Source organism: Entelurus aequoreus, linkage group LG20 (genome assembly GCF_033978785.1).
Source record: "Entelurus aequoreus isolate RoL-2023_Sb linkage group LG20, RoL_Eaeq_v1.1, whole genome shotgun sequence".
Lineage (NCBI taxonomy): Eukaryota > Metazoa > Chordata > Actinopteri > Syngnathiformes > Syngnathidae > Entelurus > Entelurus aequoreus.
Window position 1 is genome coordinate 30,137,004 of NC_084750.1, and position 20,803 is coordinate 30,157,806.

General features: G+C 37.4%; 2 protein-coding genes across 3 annotated transcripts in view; one reads left to right on the top strand and one right to left on the bottom strand.

The window, feature by feature from the left end:
* Positions 1-20,803, top strand: part of slc50a1 (solute carrier family 50 member 1) — a 90,993-nt gene that overhangs the window by 68,227 nt on the left and 1,963 nt on the right. The window lies entirely within an intron of this gene.
* The window catches only part of trim46a (tripartite motif containing 46a), a 30,608-nt gene continuing 14,832 nt past the window's right edge, over positions 5,028-20,803 (bottom strand). Inside the window, exons 8-12 of one of the 2 annotated variants that reach the window (XM_062029947.1) lie at positions 20,790-20,803; positions 20,391-20,720; positions 14,842-15,071; positions 6,582-6,649; positions 5,028-6,481 (exon numbers count right to left, since the gene is read on the bottom strand). The exon at positions 20,790-20,803 is cut by the window's right edge and continues 108 nt beyond it. In XM_062029947.1, the coding sequence (XP_061885931.1) occupies positions 6,055-6,481; positions 6,582-6,649; positions 14,842-15,071; positions 20,391-20,720; positions 20,790-20,803 (1,069 nt within the window). In that variant the 3' untranslated portion in view covers positions 5,028-6,054. The remainder of the gene's footprint in view (positions 6,482-6,581; positions 6,650-14,841; positions 15,072-20,390; positions 20,721-20,789) is intronic. The other variant, XM_062029946.1, reaches the window with a different exon arrangement.

Genomic DNA, 20,803 nt, shown 5'->3' on the forward strand with positions numbered 1-20,803 from the left:
CATCCTAGTTGTAGTTGTCATTACCAAAAGCAGAGGTTGTTGAAATCGCCATGTAAAATCGCTAATGCTAATAGTAACTGGTGTATGGCAAATCCAATGTTAATTAGCATGTTTTGGTATTGTTTTTGATAATAACATCAAATTGTTATTGCAAAATTTTAAAATGAGCTGATTATGATAACTGCTGTCCAGCTATTAAACCTTGATTTATTATTACATTTTTGTATCTCATTTGCAGTTATGACATTAAGTTGCAATTACAGTTGCAAGTCCAAGATGTTAGATGGCAGTAGTGTATAGTTTATGGTGTTTTTTGGTCTTTTGTTGCACCCTAAAAAGTGGTAATGCTGTAAGTATTGTACTTATTACACACCAGCTATTGGATTGCAACGTGCATCTTACTTGTAGTTTTTATTGACAAATTTGGAGGTGTTGAAATCACCATGCTAATCAGTAGCATGTCAATAGCAAAGCTAATGTATATTAGCATCAAGCTAGCGCATTTTCAGCAAGCGGAGCCTTACTTAACTAATGTTGTAGCGGTTTTTTTTAGTTGAAAATTGCAACATTACCTATAGGTAGTTTGGCTGAGTTCGCTCTCAGTGCTGCTGGAGTGATTGCCAAGCGCCGAACCGAGAATGACGTGATGTCACACGCAACCCAGGTACCGTAATATGGCACCGTTGGATTTTACATGAGTTGATGCCCGGCAGGACTGACGGAATTCGGTCAGTCGGTCGTTGCGAAGAAACTACCGGATTCGGTACGCATATCTACTCGCAGCAAGTGCTCGACTGTGGTATTGTACAAGTCACGTCTTGTAGGTCGAAGCACACAGAGTCTGATTTTGTTATTTATATTTAATGTAATATTTTTAAACGTATTGCCGATATTAAAGCGCCAGCAGTAGCACCCAGCGCTAGGCTAGCCAGTTTCCACAACAACAACACAGCATTTACACCAATGGCGGTTACGAAGGTTGCATTTATGAACATCTGTGATTTTGAGTTTCAAACATTTCAACTCTAGTAAATTGGGGTTTTTTTTGGAGTTTGTTCTGTTTTGCTGCAATAATTGTATATATATTTTTTATAACTGCTACTTAGTTATCGTTTGATTTATATAATTTAAGTATTTATATTTGAATAGTTTTTTTGTTTTGTTTTTTTTTTACAAAAAAATGCATATTTTTAATTTTAAAGTACCGGATCAAGCACCGTTTTTAAAGTACCAAATCGGTAAAATCAGTAAAAATTTTAACGTTACCCACTTACGCTTTAATAAGCATTTCCTACATATTCTTTTTTTTTGCACCTTCATTTTAATTTTAAGAGGTTATTGTTAAGCGTTTAATGGGATTTTACAATTTTGTTTACATTACTTGAGTGTTTTCCATGCTCGTGTTGACATTTCCTTTCCTTTCTGCCTTGATAGCTGAGGGGATAATAATCAGAGGAAGGTTACATTTGAAATTAAAATGTTTACATTTAATATATTTTTCTCCTGGTCCTTATTTTCCATAGGTCATAAAAATATCAACATTTATCGATATCGATCGATATAAAACACTTATATCGTGATACAGTTTTCAGCCATACCACCCAGGCTTGATAAAGGGAAATTTAGTTGTTTTTTTTAGATTACAAAAATACAAAATTATATTATTTTAAGAAGAAATCTACAAATAAGCTCGATTTTACCGTATATTCAATGAGTTTAATTATTAGCTGCTTCCAATTAACACCCTGTCCCGTTTGCAATTTAAATCAACAACACCCCGGCTTTAATTGGTACATTGATGGTACATATGTTTTTGTTTTTTTTGCGAGATAAATCAAATCTGATATTTAGTCTTGAAAAATGTCATCATCATCAAACGTATTGGGACACTTTCACTGCGAGTGAGGGCAAGGCCGGCCCCTGGCATAAATACTCTATGCCACTTTTTTCACCAAGTACCACCTCAGAAAAAAACTTGGCTCTCAAAGTACCACCATAATGACACCCATTAAAATACAGTAAAGTGGTAGACCTAAGTATTAATTAAAAACAAGTCAGGTTTTTTTTTACTACAGTATTTTTGGCCATTGTAACACTACACACTTTGAACAGTAACACTGTGTTTGAGTATAGCAAAATAAAACACTGTACTTTAATCAAGTGATTTTTTTTTTGGCGTACCACTAGATGGAGTCCACTAATGGTACACAGACTCCATGATAACGGTAAGCTGTCACTTCAAGCTGATCATCAACGTGGTCGTTGTTTGCTTGTTCTACTTTGATGGACTAAACGACGTCACGGGTACGATGTCCATTCAAAAGCCCATTGAAATAATTGCTCATTTAGCATCACTTTGACCCCCCGTCATCACGACAGATTTGTGGTCGTATTTTTAGAACAACTGTACTATTTACGTTTATAGTGTAGCCGATCCTCTCCCCCAAAGATATAATGTCTTAAAAATATTTTTTTAAATACTTTTTTGTCCATTTGTTGTGTTTTGTTTACTGGTTCGATTAATGCCAAAGCGGCATAGGGAGTTTTGAATTGGCATCATTGAGTAATACAGTAAACTGTCCAAAGTGCTGCCTGGGGGCCATTTGCAGCTTGACAATAATTAGCATTCGGATATTAGCATGCTAGCTTTTTTTTTTGGTGTCAAACATTTTGTTACTCGATACCTGTTAGCATGTTTACGTTAGTATGCTAGCTTTTTTTAAGCAAATTTTGTAGGTATTCACCTTTAGCGTGAATACCTACAAAATATAAAAAAATATTAGCATGCTAGCTTTTTTTGCCGTCAAACATTTTGTTACTCGATACCTGTTAGCCTGCTTACGTTAGTATACTAGTTTTTTTTTAATCTAATTTTGTAGGTATTCACCTTTAGCGAGAATACCTACAAAATATAACAAGGTAGGTTGGAGTTCAAATCCCAGCCGAGTCATACCAAAGACTATAAAAATGGGACCCGTTTCCTCCCTGCTTGGCACTCAGCATCAAGGGTTGGAGTTGGGGGTTAAATCACCAAAATGATTCCCGGGCGCGGCGCCGCTGCTGCCCACTGCTCCCCAAGGGGATGGGTCAAATGCAGAGGACAAATTTCACCACATCTAGTGTGTGTGTGACAATCATTGGTACTTTAATTTTTAATCTTTAATCTTTAAAAATATTAGCATGCTAGCTTTGTTTGCCGTCAAACATTTTGTTACTCGATACCTGTTAGCATGCTTACGTTAGCATGCTAGCTTTTTTTCAAGCTAATTTTGTAGGTATTCACCTTTAGCGAGAATATCTACAAAATATAAAAAAATATTAGCATGCTAGCTTTTTTTGCCGTCAAACATTTTGTTACTCGATACCTGTTAGCATGCTTACGTTAGTATGCTAGCTTTTTTTAAGCTAATTTTGTAGGTATTCAACTTTAGCGAGAATACCTATAAAATATTAAAAAATATTAGCATGCTAGCTTTTTTTGCGGTCAAAAATTTTGTTACTCGATACCTGTTAACATGTTTACGTTAGTATGCTAGCTTTTTTTAAGCTAATTTTGTAGGTATTCACCTTTAGCAAGAATACCTACAAAATATAACAAAATATTAGCATGCTAGCTTTTTTTGCCGTCAAACATTTTGTTACTCGATACCTGTTAGCCTGCTTACGTTAGTATACTAGTTTTTTTTTAATCTAATTTTGTAGGTATTCTCCTTTAGCGTGAATACCTACAAAATATTTAAAAAATATTAGCATGCTAGCTTTTTTTGCCGTCAAACATTTTGTTACTCGATACCTGTTAGCATGCTCACGTTAGTATGCTAGCTTTTTTTAAGCTAATTTTGTAGGTATTCACCTTTAGCGAGAATACCTACAAAATATAACAAAATATTAGCATGCTAGCTTTTTTTGCCGTCAAATATTTTGTTACTCGATACCTGCTAGCATGCTTATGTTAGTATGCTAGATTTTTTAAAGCTAATTTTGTAGGTATTCACCTTTAGCGTGAATACCTACAAAATATAAAAAAATATTAGCATGCTAGCTTTTTTTGCCGTCAAACATTTTGTTACTCGATACCTGTTAGCCTGCTTACGTTAGTATGCTAGCTTTTTTTAAATCTAATTTTGTAGGCATTCACCTTTAGCGAGAATACCTACAAAATATAAAAAAATATTAGCATGCTAGCTTTTTTTTTGGCGTCAAACATTTTGTTACTCGATACCTGTTAGCATGCTTACGCTAGTATGCTAGCTTGATTTAAGATAATTTTGTAGGTATTCACCTTTAGCGAGAATACTTACAAAATATAACAAAATATTAGCATGCTAGCTTTTTTTGCCGTCAAACATTTTGTTACTCGATACCTGTTAGCATGCTTACGTTAGTATGCTAGCTTTTTTTAAGCTAATTTTGTAGGTATTCAACTTTAGCGAGAATACCTATAAAATATAAAAAAATATTAGCATGCTAGCTTTTTTTGCGGTCAAAAATGTTGTTACTCGATACCTGTTAACATGTTTACGTTAGTATGCTAGCTTTTTTTAAGCTAATTTTGTAGGTATTCACCTTTAGCAAGAATACCTACAAAATATAACAAAATATTAGCATGCTAGCTTTTTTTGCCGTCAAACATTTTGTTACTCGATACCTGTTAGCCTGCTTACGTTAGTATACTAGTTTTTTTTTTATCTAATTTTGTAGGTATTCTCCTTTAGCGTGAATACCTACAAAATATTTAAAAAATATTAGCATGCTAGCTTTTTTTGCCGTCAAACATTTTGTTACTCGATACCTGTTAGCATGCTCACGTTAGTATGCTAGCTTTTTTTAAGCAAATTTTGTAGGTATTCACCTTTAGCGAGAATACCTACAAAATATAACAAAATATTAGCATGCTAGCTTTTTTTGCCGTCAAATATTTTGTTACTCGATACCTGCTAGCATGCTTATGTTAGTATGCTAGCTTTTTTAAGCTAATTTTGTAGGTATTCACCTTTAGCGTGAATACCTACAAAATATAAAAAAATATTAGCATGCTAGCTTTTTTGGCCGTCAAACATTTTGTTACTCGATACCTGTTAGCCTGCTTACGTTAGTATGCTAGCTTTTTTTAAATCTAATTTTGTAGGCATTCACCTTTAGCGAGAATACCTACAAAATATTAAAAAATATTAGCATGCTAGCTTTTTTTTTGGCGTCAAACATTTTGTTACTCGATACCTGTTAGCATGCTTACGTTAGTATGCTAGCTTGATTTAAGATAATTTTGTAGGTATTCACCTTTAGCGAGAATACCTACAAAATATAAAAAAATATTAGCATGCTAGCTTTTTTTGCCGTCAAACATTTTGTTACTTGATACCTGTTAGTATGCTTACGTTAGTATGCTAGCTTTTTTTAAGCTAATTTTGTAGGTATTCACCTTTAGTGTCAAACATTTTTTTTTACCTGATACCTGTTAGCATGCTAGCTTTTTTAAAACTCATTTTATAGGTATAAACCTCAGTCATATTTCGGTACTTGATGCATGCTAACGTTAGCGGGTTAACATTTTCCAGAATAATATATTTTGGTACTTGGCGCATGTAACAGTTAGCATTTTAGCATGCTAACATCCGCGTGACAGGTCTAGCTAATTTAGCAGGTGTGATATATTTTTGGTATTTCACTAATGCTAACCATAAGCGTGTTATTGCTAGCATGTTAGCATGCCGGCTTTTTTTTAGCTCATTTTGTTCATATTTTTCGTTATTGACGCTACCTGGTCAGCGTGCTAACTGTTAGCATGTCAGTTTGGCTTTGGCTCGTCAAGAAATTTCTAGTTCTTTAGAAATAAAATATATATTTTGTACTTGTTTTAGAGGGGAAAACTACCAAAACGGCCACCGTATCCTTTAGTTTGTGGCCCTCAGTGGAAAAAGTTTGGGCGCCCCGGCGGCAAACCCTCGTTAATCGCCGTTAATTTGTTGTGGTAAATGAATTTCCACAAAGTTGAAATGATTAATTGCCATAAAAGTGTCCAAATACTTTTGTGTGTTCTTACTACATTCGACTTCATTTACTTAGCTTGGTAGCTCGTGATTTGGCGTTCAATCTCGGCGGCTCCGCCTCCTCCTCAACGCTGCGACTGGCCACCAGGTCCTGCAGTTGGAGGGCGCCGCCGCCGATGAAGCAGAAGGCGGGACACACGGGAGCCGAGCAGTCCACAAGCCCCTCCCACAGCACGCGCAGGGAGTGGGCGTCGTAGAAGGCCACGCGGCCCTCGTCGCAGTCCAGACACACGCCCAGTCTGGGCGGCAGGGGCGCCGTGTAAGGGGGCGTGGCCTTGTGCGAGCTGCCCACGCTCTTGCCGTCCCTCAGGCTGTGGGGGGCGTGTCCTCGGGGGAGGAGGAGCTTGCCCATGCCGACGGTGAGGAAGCAGAAGGGAGGCGGGTCCTGGCCGTCCTCTGCGCCGCTGTCATGGCCGCTGTCTGGGTCGTACCTGAAGAGGAGAGGCGGGACAAGGTTTAAGCCGGAGCCTATCCCAGCTGACTCTGGAGTCCTCTCCTGTCAAGCATCGGATGTCTAAAACTAGATCGTACCGTGGACTCGTCACGTCCTGGGGCTGATGGAACCACTCTTGAAGCCTCACCTCCTGTCCTACTCCCACCTGAGAGAGGAACAGTGTTAAGCCTCCTGTCATATAGAGGATCTTTGACTAGTATTTTGGCAGTAGAGCCTTAAAACAAAAGCAGGGCGCTGTAGTTTTTGTAGTCAAAGGCTCCTGGCATATAGAGGATCTTTGACTAGTGTTTTGGCAGTAGAGCCTTAAAACAAAAGCAGGGCGCTGTAGTTTTTGTAGTCAAAGGCTCCTGGCATATAGAGGATCTTTGACTAGTGTTTTGGCAGTAGAGCCTTAAAACAAGAGTTGAGTTGAGTTGAGTTTGAGTTTATTTCGAACATGCAAGCATACAATATGATACATCACAATTTCCAGTTTCTCTTTTCAACATGTTCGAAAAGGAGTAGGAAGAAGCAGAGCTTATTTAATCCTACCCCTTTTCTTTAGATAACAGTTGCAAAACTTTTTGTTCACTTCCTGTTCACAATTTATTCACAATAAACTCCATAAGTAATCACAATAAAAATAAATAAATAAATAAATAAATAATAGTAAGAATTTAATAATAATAATTGGTGATGGTTATCACAGAAGGGCGCTTCTGTTCTTGTAGCAACCCTTGTAAAAAATCAGAGATCCTGTTATATAAAAGGATCTTTGACTCATGTTTTGCAAAAAGTACTTACTTAAAAAATAGTCAAAGTAGAGCCTTAAAAACAGTAACGCTTCTGTTTTTCTAACAACCCTCAAAAAAGGCAGAGCTCCTGCTATATAAAGTATCTTTGACTCATGTTTTGCAAAAAGTACTTTAAAAAAAATAGTCAAAGGTTCCTGTCATATAGAGGATCTTTGACTAGTGTTTTGGCAGTAGAGCCTTAAAAACAATAGTGCTTCTGTTTTTCTAACAACCCTCAAAAAAGGCAGAGCTCCTGTTATATAAGGGATCTTTGACTTGTGTTTTGCAGTAAGTACTTCAAAAATAGAGCGCTCCTGTCGTATAGAGGATCTTTGACTAGTGTTTTGGCAGTAAAGCCTTAAAAAACAGTAGAGTGCTTCTGTATTCATAAAAATCCTCAAAAAAGGCAGTGCTCCTGTTATATAAAGGATCTTTGACTTGTGTTTTGCACAAAGTACTTGAAACAGTTGAGCATTCTTGTCATATAAGGATCTTTGACTCATGTTTTGCAAAACGTACTTACTTAAAAAATAGTCAAAGGCTCCTGTCATATAGACTGGAGGATGTTTGACTCATGTTTTGCATAAGTACTCAAAAAATAGTAGAGCGCTCCTGTGATATAAAGGATCTTTGACTCATGTTTTGCAGTAAGCACTTAAAAAAATAGTACAACGCTCCTGTCAAAAAGAGGATCTTTGACTAGTGTTTTGGCAGTAGAGCCTTAAAACAAGAGAAGGGCGCTTCTGTTCTTGTAGCAACCCTTGTAAAAAATCAGAGATCCTGTTATATAAAAGGATCTTTGACTCATGTTTTGCAAAAAGTACTTACTTAAAAAATAGTCAAAGTAGAGCCTTAAAAACAGTAACGCTTCTGTTTTTCTAACAACCCTCAAAAAAGGCAGAGCTCCTGTTATATAAAGTATCTTTGACTCATGTTTTGCAAAAAGTACTTTAAAAAAAATAGTCAAAGGTTCCTGTCATATAGAGGATCTTTGACTAGTGTTTTGGCAGTAGAGCCTTAAAAACAGTAGTGCTTCTGTTTTTCTAACAACCCTCAAAAAAGGCAGAGCTCCTGTTATATAAGGGATCTTTGACTTGTGTTTTGCAGTAAGTACTTAAAAAATAGAGCGCTCCTGTCGTATAGAGGATCTTTGACTAGTGTTTTGGCAGTAAAGCCTTAAAAAACAGTAGAGTGCTTCTGTATTCATAAAAATCCTCAAAAAAGGCAGTGCTCCTGTTATATAAAGGATCTTTGACTTGTGTTTTGCACAAAGTACTTGAAACAGTAGAGCATTCTTGTCATATAAGGATCTTTGACTCATGTTTTGCAAAAAGTCCTTAAAAAAATAGTCAAAGGGTCCTGTCATCTAGAGGATCTTTGACTAGTGTTTTGGCAGTAGAGCCTTAAAAAACAGTAGAGTGCTTCTGTTTTTGCAACAACCCTCAAAAAAGGCAGAGCTCCTGTTATATAAAGGATCTTTGACTTGTGTTTTGCACAAAGTACTTGAAACAGTAGAGCATTCTTGTCATATAAGGATCTTTGACTCATGTTTTGCAAAACGTACTTACTTAAAAAATAGTCAAAGGCTCCTGTCATATAGACTGGAGGATGTTTGACTCATGTTTTGCATAAGTACTCAAAAAATAGAGCGCTCCTGTGATATAAAGGATCTTTGACTCATGTTTTGCAGTAAGCACTTAAAAAAATAGTACAACGCTCCTGTCAGAAAGAGGATCTTTGACAAGTGTTTTGGCAGTAGAGCCTTAAAACAAGAGCAGGGCGCTTCTGTTTTTGTAGAAACCCTTAAAAAAAAAAAAGCAGAGATCCTGTTATATAAAGGATCTTTGACTCATGTTTTGCAAAAAGTACTTTACAAAATAGTCAAAGGCTCCTGTCATATGGAGGATCTTTGACTAGTGTTTTGGCAGTGAAGCCTTAAAAACAGTAGTGCTTCTGTTTTTCTAACAACCCTCAAAAAAGGCAGAGCTCTTGTTATATAAGGGATCTTTGACTCATGTTTTGGTACTTTAAAAAGAATAGTCAAAGGCTCCTGTCATTTAGAGGATCTTTGACTACTGTTTTGGCAGTAGAGCCTTAAAAACAGTAGTGCTTCTGTTTTTCTAACCACCCTCAAAAAAGGCAGAGCTCCTGTTATACAAGGGATCTTTGACTTGTGTTTTGCAGTAAGTACTTAAAAAATAGTAGAGTGCTCCGTCGTATAGAGGATCTTTGACTAGTGTTTTGGCAGTAAAGCCTTATAAAACAGTAGAGTGCTTCTGTATTCGTAACAATCCTCAAAAAAGGCAGAGCTCCTGTTATATAAAGGATCTTTGACTTGTGTTTTGCACAAAGTACTTGAAACAGTAGAGAATTCTTGTCATATAAGGATCTTTGACTCATGTTTTGCAAAAAGTACTATAAAAAAATATTCAAAGGCTCCTGCCATATAGAGGATCTTTGACTAGTGTTTTGGCAGTAGAGCTTTTAAAAAACAGTAGAGCACTTCTGGTTTTGCAACAAGCCTCAAAAAAGGCAGAGCTCCTTTTATATAAGGGATCTTTGACTTGTGTTTTGATGTAAGTACTTAAAAAATAATAGAGCGCTCCTGTCGTTTAGAAGATCTTTGACTAGTGTTTTGACAGTAGAGCCTTAAAACAAGAGCAGGGCGCTGTAGTTTTTGTAGTCAAAGGCTCCTGTCATATGGAGGATCTTTGACTAGTGTTTTGGCAGTAGAACCTTAAAACAAGAGCAGGGCGCTTCTGTTTTTGTAGCAACCCTTATAAAAAAAAAGCAAAGATCCTGTTATATAAAGGATATTTGACTCATGTTTTGCGAAAAGTACTTAAAAAAATAGTCAAAGGCTCCTGTCATATGGAGGATCTTTGACTAGTGTTTTGGCAGAAGAGCCTTAAAAACAGTAGTGCTTCTGTTTTTCTAACCACCCTCAAAAAAGGCAGAGCTCCTGTTATTTAAATGATCTTTGACTTGTGTTTTGCACAAAGTACTTAAAACAGTAGAGCATTCTTGTCATATAAAGGATCTTTGACTCATGTTTTGCAAAAAGTACTTACCGTATTTTCCGCACTATAAGGCGCACCTAAAAACCTCCAATTTTGTCAAAAGCTGACAGTGCGCCTTATAATCCGGTGCGCCTTATATATGGACCAATATTGAGCCTCCAACAGGTAAAAGTTTCAATCAATCAATCAATCGCAACTACGGTAAGCAGCCGCCGACTTAATTTCCCCCCGACTTCATTTCCCCCCGTCTTCATTTTCCCCCGTAAAAGAAGAAGTTCTTGTTCTGCGGTAAGCAGCAGCCCCCCGTAGAAGAAGAAGCGCGCGGTGCATGCTGGGATATATAACTGCGCGAGGCGTGCCGTTTCATTTCCATTTGTTTGTTTATGTAAAGACCCCAAAATGGCTCCTATTAAGAGACACGCTTACGACGCAGAGTTTAAACTTAAGACGATCGGGAATAGAGCAGCAGCGACACTGACTCGATTAATGACAACTCCGACGAGACGGAGCCGGGCATGTTGGATGCCGTATTCGCCCAACTGTTTAATTCGGAGGCTGAAGAAGAAGAATTCGAGGGATTCGTGGATGAGGAATAACTTCATAAAGTGAGCTTTACATGTTTATTTTGTGTGTTGTGTTGTGTGACATTAACGTTTGAGCAACGTTGAGTTATTGATATATTGTTATTGCTCTGCACTATTTCGAGTGTTACTATATTGTGATTGCACTAACGTTTGATTTACCGTAACAGTATCAGACTGTTTTTTACGTGTTTATTGAATCAGGGAAAAGTTCCCCTCCACTATGTAATATAAATGTTGCACTACATGTTATACCTTGCTGTTGATAAAAGATAAACGAAATACCACGTCACTGACTATTACCTCGGGGAAAATAATAAAACAGCTGTTTATTCATTTTGGGAGTGGACGTAGTGGTCAGAACGCTGGTTTGTAATCTAAAGTTTGACTGACCTATCTGACTGTTTTGTTGACATTCCCTTTAGCGCAACTCCATCTAATGGATGCATAATGTAACCCCAGCCTCTACTGTAGCGTCTATTCTATGCGCCTTATAATGCGGTGCGCCTTATATATGAAAAAAGTTTTAAAATATGCCATTCATTGAAGGTACTGTAGCGTCTATTCTATGCACCTTATAATGTGGTGCGCCTTATAATGCGGTGCGCCTTATATATGAAAATAGTTTTAAAATATGCCATTCATTGAAGGTGCCTTATATACCGGTGCGCCTTATAGTGCGGAAAATACGGGTACTTAAAAAATAGTCAAAGGCTCCTGTCATATAGAGGATGTTTGATTCATGTTTTGCAGTGAGTACTCGAAAAATAGTAGAGCGCTCCTGTGATATAAAGGATATTTGACTCATGTTTTGCAGTAAGTACTTAAAAAAATAGTAGAGCGCTCCTGTCATATAGAGGATCTTTGACTAGTGTGTTGGCAGTAGAGCCTTAAAAAACAATTAGAGTGCTACTGTTTTTGCAACAACCCTCAAAAAAGGCAAAGCTCTTTTATATATTTTTGACTCATGTTTTGCACTAAGTACTCAAAAAATAGTAGAGCGCTCCAGTGATATAAAGGATCTTTGACTTGTGTTTTTGTAGTACAACCCTAAAAACAGAGCTCCTGTTATACAAAGGATTTTTGACTTTTGTTTTGCACAAAGTACATAAAACAGTAGAGCCTTCTTGTCATGAAAAGGATATTTGACTCATGTTTTGCAGTAAGTACTTAAAAAATAGTAGAGCTCCCCTGTCATGTAGAGGATCTTTGACTAGTGTTTTGGCAGTGGAGCCTTAAAAAACAGTGGAGTGCTTCTGTATTTGTAACAAACCTCAAAAAAGACAGAGCTCCTTTTTATAAAGGATATTTGACTTGTGTTTTGCAGTAAGTACTTAAAAACAGTAAAGCGTTTCTGTCATATGAAGGATCTTTGACTTCTATTTTTGCAGTGTGTACTTCAAAAAACACTGGAGTGCTCTGGTATATAAAGGATCTTCGATTCACACTTTTGCAGTATGTACCTAAAGATAGTACAGCGCTCCTGTCATTTAAAGGATGTTTGACTTGTTTTTTACTGTAAGTACTTAAAAACAGTAGCACGCTCCTGTCATATTGAGGGGCGGCGTGGCGAAGTTGGTAGAGTGGCCGGGTCAGCAATCGGAGTGTTGCTGGTTACTGGGGTTCAATCCCCACTTTCTACCTTCCTAGTCATGTCCGTTGTGTCCTTGGGCAAGACACTTCACCCTTGCTCCTGATGGCTGCTGGTTAGCGCCTTGCATGGCAGCTCCCTCCATCAGTGTGTGAATGTGTGTGTGAATGGGTGAATGTGGAAATACTGTCAAAGCGCTTTGAGTACCTTGAAGGTAGAAAAGCGCTATACAAGTATAACCCATTTATTTATTTATATGGAGGATCTTTGGCTAGCGTTTTGTAGAAAGTTCCTAAAAACAGCACAGCACTCTTGTGACATGGAGGATCTTTGACTAGCCTTTAAAAAAACTGTACAATCCTAAAAACCGCAGACCTCCTGTCATATAAAGGATCTTCGATTCTTGTTTTTTCAGTAAATACTCAAAAAACAGTAGAGTGCTCTTGTTATATTAAGGATCTTTGACTTCTGTTTTAGCAGTAAGTACTTAAAAACAGGAGATTGCTCCTGTCAAATAGAGAACCGTAGACTCTTATTTTGTAGTACAACCCTTAAAACAGCAGTGCTCCTGTCATATAAAGGATCTTTGACTAGCATTTTTGTAGCAAGTTCCTAAAAACAGCACAGCACTCTTGTGACATGGAGGATCTTTGACTCGCCTTTAAAAAAAACAGCCGAGCGCTCCTGTTTTTGAAATGCAATCCTGAAAACAGCAGACCTCCTGTTATATAAAGGATCTTTGATTCCTGTTTTTGCAGTAATTACTCAAAAAACAGTAGAATGCTCTTGTTATATTAAGGCTCTTTGACTTCTGTTTTTGCAGTACGTACTTAAAAATAGAAGATTGCTCCTGTCAAATAGAGAATTGTTGACTCCTATTTTGTAGTACAACCCTAAAAACAGCAGTGCTCCTGTCATATAAGGATCTTTGACTAGCGTTTGTGTAGCAAGTTCCTAAAAACAGCACAGCGCTCTTGTGACATGGAGGATCTTTGACTCGGTCCTGTTTTTGAAATGCAATCCTAAAAACAGCAGACCTCCTGTTATATAAAGGATCTTTGACTTGTGCTTTGCAGGAAGTAAGTAAAAAGAGGAGAGCGCTTCCGTCATATGGAGGATCTTTGACTAGCGCTTTTGTAACAAGTTCCTAAAAACAGCACAGCACTCTTGTGACATGGAGGATCTTTGACTCGCCTTTAAAAAAACAGCCGAGCGCTCCTGTTTTTGAAATGCAATCCTGAAAACAGCAGACCTCCTGTTATATAAAGGATCTTTGATTCTTGTTTTTGCAGTAATTACTCAAAAAACAGTAGAATGCTCTTGTTATATTAAGGGTCTTTGACTTCTTTTTTTGCAGTAAGTACTTAAAAACAGGAGATTTCTCCTGTCAAATAGAGAATCGTAGACTCCTATTTTGTAGTACAACCCTAAAAACAGCAGTGCTCCTGTCATATAAAGGATCTTTGACTAGCGCTTTTGTAGCAAGTTCCTAAAAACAGCACGGCACTCTTGTGACATGGAGGATCTTTGACTCGCCTTTAAAAAAACAGCCGAGCGCTCCTGTTTTTGAAATGCAATCCTGAAAACAGCAGACCTCCTGTCATTTAAAGGATCTTTGATTCTTGTTTTTGCAGTAATTACTCAAAAAACAGTAGAATGCTCTTGTTATATTAAGGCTCTTTGACTTCTGTTTTTGCATTAAGTACTTAAAAACAGAAGATTGCTCCTGTCAAATAGAGAATTGTTGACTCCTATTTTGTAGTACAACCCTAAAAACAGCAGTGCTCCTGTAATATAAAGGATCTTTGACTTGTGCTTTGCAGGAAGTAAGTAAAAAGAGGAGATATGGACACTTTGACTAGCGTTTTTGTAGCAAGTTCCTAAAAACAGCACAGCACTCTTGTGACATGGAGGATCTTTGACTCGCCTTTAAAAAAAACAGCTGAGCGCTCCTGTTTTTTAAATACAATCCTAAAAATAGCAGACCTCCTGTCATATAAAGGATCTCTGATTCTTGTTTTTTCAGCAATTACTCAAAAACAGTTGAATGCTCTTGTTATATTGAGGCTCTTTGACTTCTGTTTTTGCAGTAAGTATTTAAAAACAGGAGATTGCTCCTGTCAAATAGAGAATCGTTGACTCCTATTTTGTAGTACAACCCTAAAAACAGCAGTGCTCCTGTAATATAAAGGATCTTTGACTTGTGCTTTGCAGGAAGTAAGTAAAAAGAGGAGAGCGCTTCCGTCCTATCTTTGGATCCTTGATTCATGTTTCTGCAATAAGTACTTAAAACAGTAGAGCGCTCCTGTCAAATACAGGATCTTTGTCTCGTGTTTTTGCACTTTGTCACATGCAGCGCTCCGTTGCGTCACCTTGACCAGGTAGGATCCAGGCTCCACCGAGCACGCCCAGTAGTGTCTGCCCTGAGAGACAGCTAGGTCGGCTACCAGGAGGTCAGAGGTCAAGTGACAAGCCGTGAGCGTGCGGTCGGCCACCTTCAGCAGGGAGAGGCCCGGCACGCTGCGGGCGTACGTTTGACCTTTACCCAGCGCCAGCCTGTCGGAGTGCAAACCCCAGCCAGGGTCCAGCGAGAAAGACAAGACTGGCAGAGGAAGAAGGACAAGAGGAAGACAGAAAAGAGGAAAGGATGGCAGGACGGAGGGTTAGATTGTGATGCTGGGTCAGGAGGAACAACACGGTGGAGGAAATAACACAGAGGTTGCAAGTAGCAGGGAAGGTAGGAAAAGTACAAGTGAGTTTTAATTATAATGTATTTAACTTTGGAAATAAACAACTAATAATAAACTAATTTGCTAACACCAACAATGGCACGACTAATAATAATATGACGACAGTAATTCTACTCACAATGATGACATTTAGCATTTAATGCTGCTGGGATTAAAACGGCGTATATATTTATATGTAAAAAGGAAAAGAAAAAATATATATCAAAGGTTTATTATCGTTGTCTTTCTCCACGTGTGGCATACCGAGGACCGAATTAAGTTTCTCATACTCGCATTTCGTGCAACAACAACGACAGTGCGAAGTGTGAAGATAAGGTAACAGTGACATGACATACATGAATATGAATTAATAATGAAGAACACCAACGGCTAGCTTATGTTGCTATTACTGGTTTGACGGAACATATGTATTTGTTTATTTTCATTGTCAATATTTTTCACAATTAGTAATTATATCGAATAAAGATAGTTGGTCGGTCCCAATAACAAGGCTGCCATTAATGGCTGTTACTCACATACATACACATAATATACACATAATATATATATATATATATATATATATATATATATATATATATATGTATATATATATATATATACATATATATATATGTATATATATACATGTATAATCAAATCAAATCAAATCAACGTTATTTATAAAGCACATTTAAAATTTACCACAGGGGTAGCCAAAGCGCTGTACAACGGGCAGGTTAAAAGATAATACGAGAACCGAGCAAACACAACACAACACAACACAAACAGAACACAATAAAAAATAAATAAATAAAATATAAAAACATAAAAACAGGTTCACAGCAGGTGTATTATGGGGCGCCATTGCAGGATGGATATCATTCAGTGTTAAAAGCCATGGAATAAAAGTATGTTTTTAAGAGAGATTTAAAAACAGGAAGAGAGGAGGCTTGTCTAACACTCAGAGGTAGGTCGTTCCAGAGCTTGGGAGCAGCAGCAGCGAAAGCTCTGTCACCTCTAAGCTTCAGCCTTGTGTCTGGGACCGTCAGTAGCAGCTGATCGGCTTTCACAATATTATGTCAGACCCACTTGACATCCATTGCTTTCGGTCTCCCCTAGAGGGTGGGGGTTACCCACATATGCGGTCCTCTCCAAGGTTTCTCATAGTCATTCACATCGACGTCCCACTGGGGTGAGTTTTTCCTTGCCCGTATGTGGGCTCTGTACCGAGGATGTCGTTGTGGCTTGTGCAGCCCTTTGAGACACTTGTGATTTAGGGCTATATAAATAAACATTGATTGATTGATTGATTAATCTTAGGGATCGGGTGGGGCAGTAAGGCTGAAGGAGGTCGGAGAGATATGTTGGCGCGAGATTGTTTAGACATTTAAAAACAAATAAAAGGAGTACATGCATATCATAATAATCATGAGTTAACTTGTTATTTTTGACAGCCCTTTAAGTACATATATATGTATATTTGTGTTTATATATATATATTATTCTATACATGTAATACATTATTCTATACATGTAATACATATATATATACAGTATATATATATATATATATATATATATATATATATATATATATATATATATATATATACACACACACAAGGGCTGTCAAAAATAAGTTGACGTGTAAGGCTGAAACGACGCGTCGACGTAGTCGACGTCATCGGTTATGTAAATACGTCGACGCCGTTTTTGTGCGTCGACGCGTCGCATAATTACGTCACACTACCGTCATGGCGGAGCGCAAAGCAGACTGTGTGAGCGAGGGGAAAAACGCACGCCAAAAGTCGTCAAAAGTGTGGGAGTATTTCAATACACAGCCTAATAATGTTGTTGTATGCACACTGTGTCGAGCGGAAATGGCCTATCATAGCAGCACAACGGCTATGAACGAACATTTGAAAAGAAAACCATCAACCATCAACTAGTCAATCGTCCGCGTTAGCATACGTTGTCATCATTACACAAAAACATGAATGTGTCATTTGTATCTGCTAGGGGTGTAACGGTATGTGTTTTGTATTGAACCGTTTCGGTACGGGGCTTTCGGTTCGGTACGGGGGTGTACCGAACGAGTTTCTAAGCTAAAGCTAACTTTAGCTGCTAAAGTCTTAACAAGTTGCTTTGCTCCTCTGCCTCTGTCTCAGCACGCAGCATTGTCCCACCCATACAACCATCTGATTGGTACACACGCAGCATTGTCCCACCCACACAACCATCTGATTGGTACACACGAAGCATTATCAGCCAATCAGCAGTACGTATTCATAGCGCATGTAGTCAGGGCTTCAGCGTCGAGCAGATAGGTGTTTAGCAGGTGAGCATCAGGCAGCGGACTCTCCCCAAATGATAATAAACACCTCCCAGTCAACTACTAGTAACATCACTATGAGCCTGTTGACCTACTGGAAACTTAAACTGCAGCTCAGCTCGCTCGCAGTCCTGGTTTGAGGTGAAGGCTAATTACCTCTCAGTTCCAGCCACATCGACCCCTTCTGAGCGCCTATTTTCAGCTGCTGGGAATATTGTAAACAAGAAAAGAAGCAAAGCAAGTAGACATGCTAACCTTTCTTCATTACAACTGTTAGTCACTCACTGGAATGAGTAGAATTGGTTATTGTGTACTGTGTTGGACTGGATGTTTATTTTGCACATTTTAAAAGCAATACTTAATGTTTACAGTGCTCCAGAATATTTAGATTGGCACTTTTTTGTATTGGATGTTTATGTTTATTTTTGCACATTTTAGCAAATAAGCAATACTTTCACTTTTGTTGAAATGTTTACACTGTTGTTACAGAATATTTCGTTTTGCACTTTTTTGTATTGGATGTTTATCTTTATTTTTGCACATTTTAAAGCAAAATAAGCAATACTTTTACTTTTGAAATGCTTATACTATTGCAGAATATTAAGATTTGCACTGGATGTTTACTTTTATATTTGCACATTAAAAAGCAAATAAGCTACTTTTAATTTTGTTAAATGTTAAAAGTTTTAAATGTTTACATTGTTACAGAATATTTTGTCATGTTGTTGTCAATGTTGACTGAGTGGCCATACTTTTTTTTTTTGTAAATAAAAGCCATGCCTTTTGAAAAAACTGGCCTACTTTTATTTTTTCATCTTCATTTTAAATAAAATAAAATAAAAAATAATCGGTAAAAGGAAAAATAATCTATAGATGAATCGAAAAAATAATCTATAGATTAACCGATTAATCGAAAAAAATAATCTATAGATTAATCGATAGAAAAATAATCGTTAGCTGCAGCCTTATTGACGTGTGATTAATCTTGAAAAAATTATCGCATTAAAGCAGATTAATCATGCAATGACTGTACATGCTCCTTTACTTTAAACGCGCCTGACAAATTTTACTTCAATATATACCCTAATGGGACTGTAGATAAAACTGTTACCAAGTTTTAAGCAAATAAATGACATGCATTCAAGTAAAACAACAACAAAAATTTTTCCTGGATGACATTCTGACCATAAAATTACATTTGTGTTCAAATATCTGGTCTTTTTTTAAGAAAACCAGTAATAACCTAAATTATGGAGCTAAAAATGTATTATGGCAATAAACTCAACACAATAACACATTTTTATAAAGCTTATCTGATTAAGTTTTGAATTTGCTCGTAATGTTGGAAATCAGATGATGTGATAAGTTGTTTTAACAAAATAAAGTGGCTAGTGCACAATAACTAAACAAAAACAAAAACTACTATCGGCTGCCATTTAAGTCATTTGGTTTTTGCCCTCAAATCCTTCTAGTATCCAGAACGAACTCCCTGAGGAAGCAAAAATTATTTTCTAATAAAAAGAAGGAAAATGAAATGACTTTACCATTGGTTGTACCAGGTATTGGTTATACCAAAAAATATCTAAAAATACTAAAAAATAAATACATTTTAAAACATAAAAAAGTGGAATAAAATAGCAAACAGGTGAAATGTAACAAGAAAAAGTTGCAAAGCTGACTAATAACACAAAGCTGCCATGCAAGCTGTTTTTTGCTATAAAATAATAATGAATCAAAATAAATGTCATGAATTATTGACCTACTCAACGCTCCAATTACTTCACATCAAATATTCCACTTTGAAATATTTTTTGGTAAAATATTGCATATTGTGTGTTTGCCAAACAAGTTTACTTTGACAAAAAGGGCATTTTAGAAACAAACAAAAACATAAAAAAATTATTTTAGAAAAAAATGTACAAGTGACGGATAGATCTGAAGTTGATCTAGAGATTTAAGCATTAAATATAAAAAAAAACTGTGGACTTATTTTGGATCCCTGAGAATTGTACTGTGATTTGTTTTAAACTGCCATTGCTCAAAAGATAATAATGAACTAAAATCAACATTGTTATGAATTACTGACCTATTTAAAGCTACATTTACCTCACATCAAATATTCCACTTTGAACATTTTTTTAAGGGGAAATGTTGCTTATTTTGTGTTTTTGCCATAAAAACAGGATTTTCTTTAACAAGAAGGGCATAAAACATTTTTAAAAAACACGTTATATCAACAGATAAATCTGACCTATTTAAAGCTACGTTTACTTCACATCAAATATTCCACTTTGAACATTTTTTTAAGGTGAAATGTTGCCAATTTTGTGTTTTTGCCATAAAAAACAGGATTTTCTTTAACAAGAAGGGCAAAAAACTTTTTTTTTTAAAACGTTATAGCAACAGATAGATCTGAAGTTAATCTACGGATTTGAGCGTTAAAAATAAGTCATATATTACCATACTTTTTTTTTTTCAACATTTTTATGATTGGGACCAAACTTGAGGGGAGCCCTAAGGGTTGAAAAATAATTAAATACTGTATTGGTTTTGAAAGTGAAAAATATCAAAATGGCCCCAACATGCTTTGGTAATTAGTTTGCTTGTGTTGCATGCTTAGCCATTTCCTCTAGTCCTCCAGTGATAAAGTTATTGGAAATACCGTACTCTATTTTTCACCATGGTGGTGAGGATTAGTGTTTTCGATGCGGTTTCGCACTGTGGATAGACAACACGTTTGTTGCAGCTTGCTCTCAAAATGGAGCCAGTGTTCAGGGAAGACCCTCCTGGAATTTGGGATCGATTTCTACTTTGTATCCTATATGTGGTGCTAATATGAGTGTGATTGTAGTCTTACCAGGAGCAGGAGGCGTGTGGAGATAAACCTCCTCGCTGTAGTCCCCAAAACCGGCCTTGTTGCAGCCCCTCACCCTCAGCACGTAAACACTGTTTATCTGCAGCTGGTCCACCACGGCGCTGGTACCTCGCACTTCGTCCAGACGCCGCCACGCCGCGGAGGCGTCGGGGGATCGAGTACCGCCCCACGTGGCCCCGACCGCTCCCGTGCGCCTTTGGAACTCGACGGAGAAGTGCCAAGCCGGGGCCGAGTCCTGAGGGAGGCGCCAGCACAGGAAGAGCTGGTCGTAGGCCAGCGTCTTCTGAGTGTCGATCACCGGCGCCAGCGGAGCTGCGGGACATGGCGAATATGATCACCTCGCGCATTCAGGTGTCCCTAATGAAGTGTCCAGCGGCCTACCACGTATGAACGCC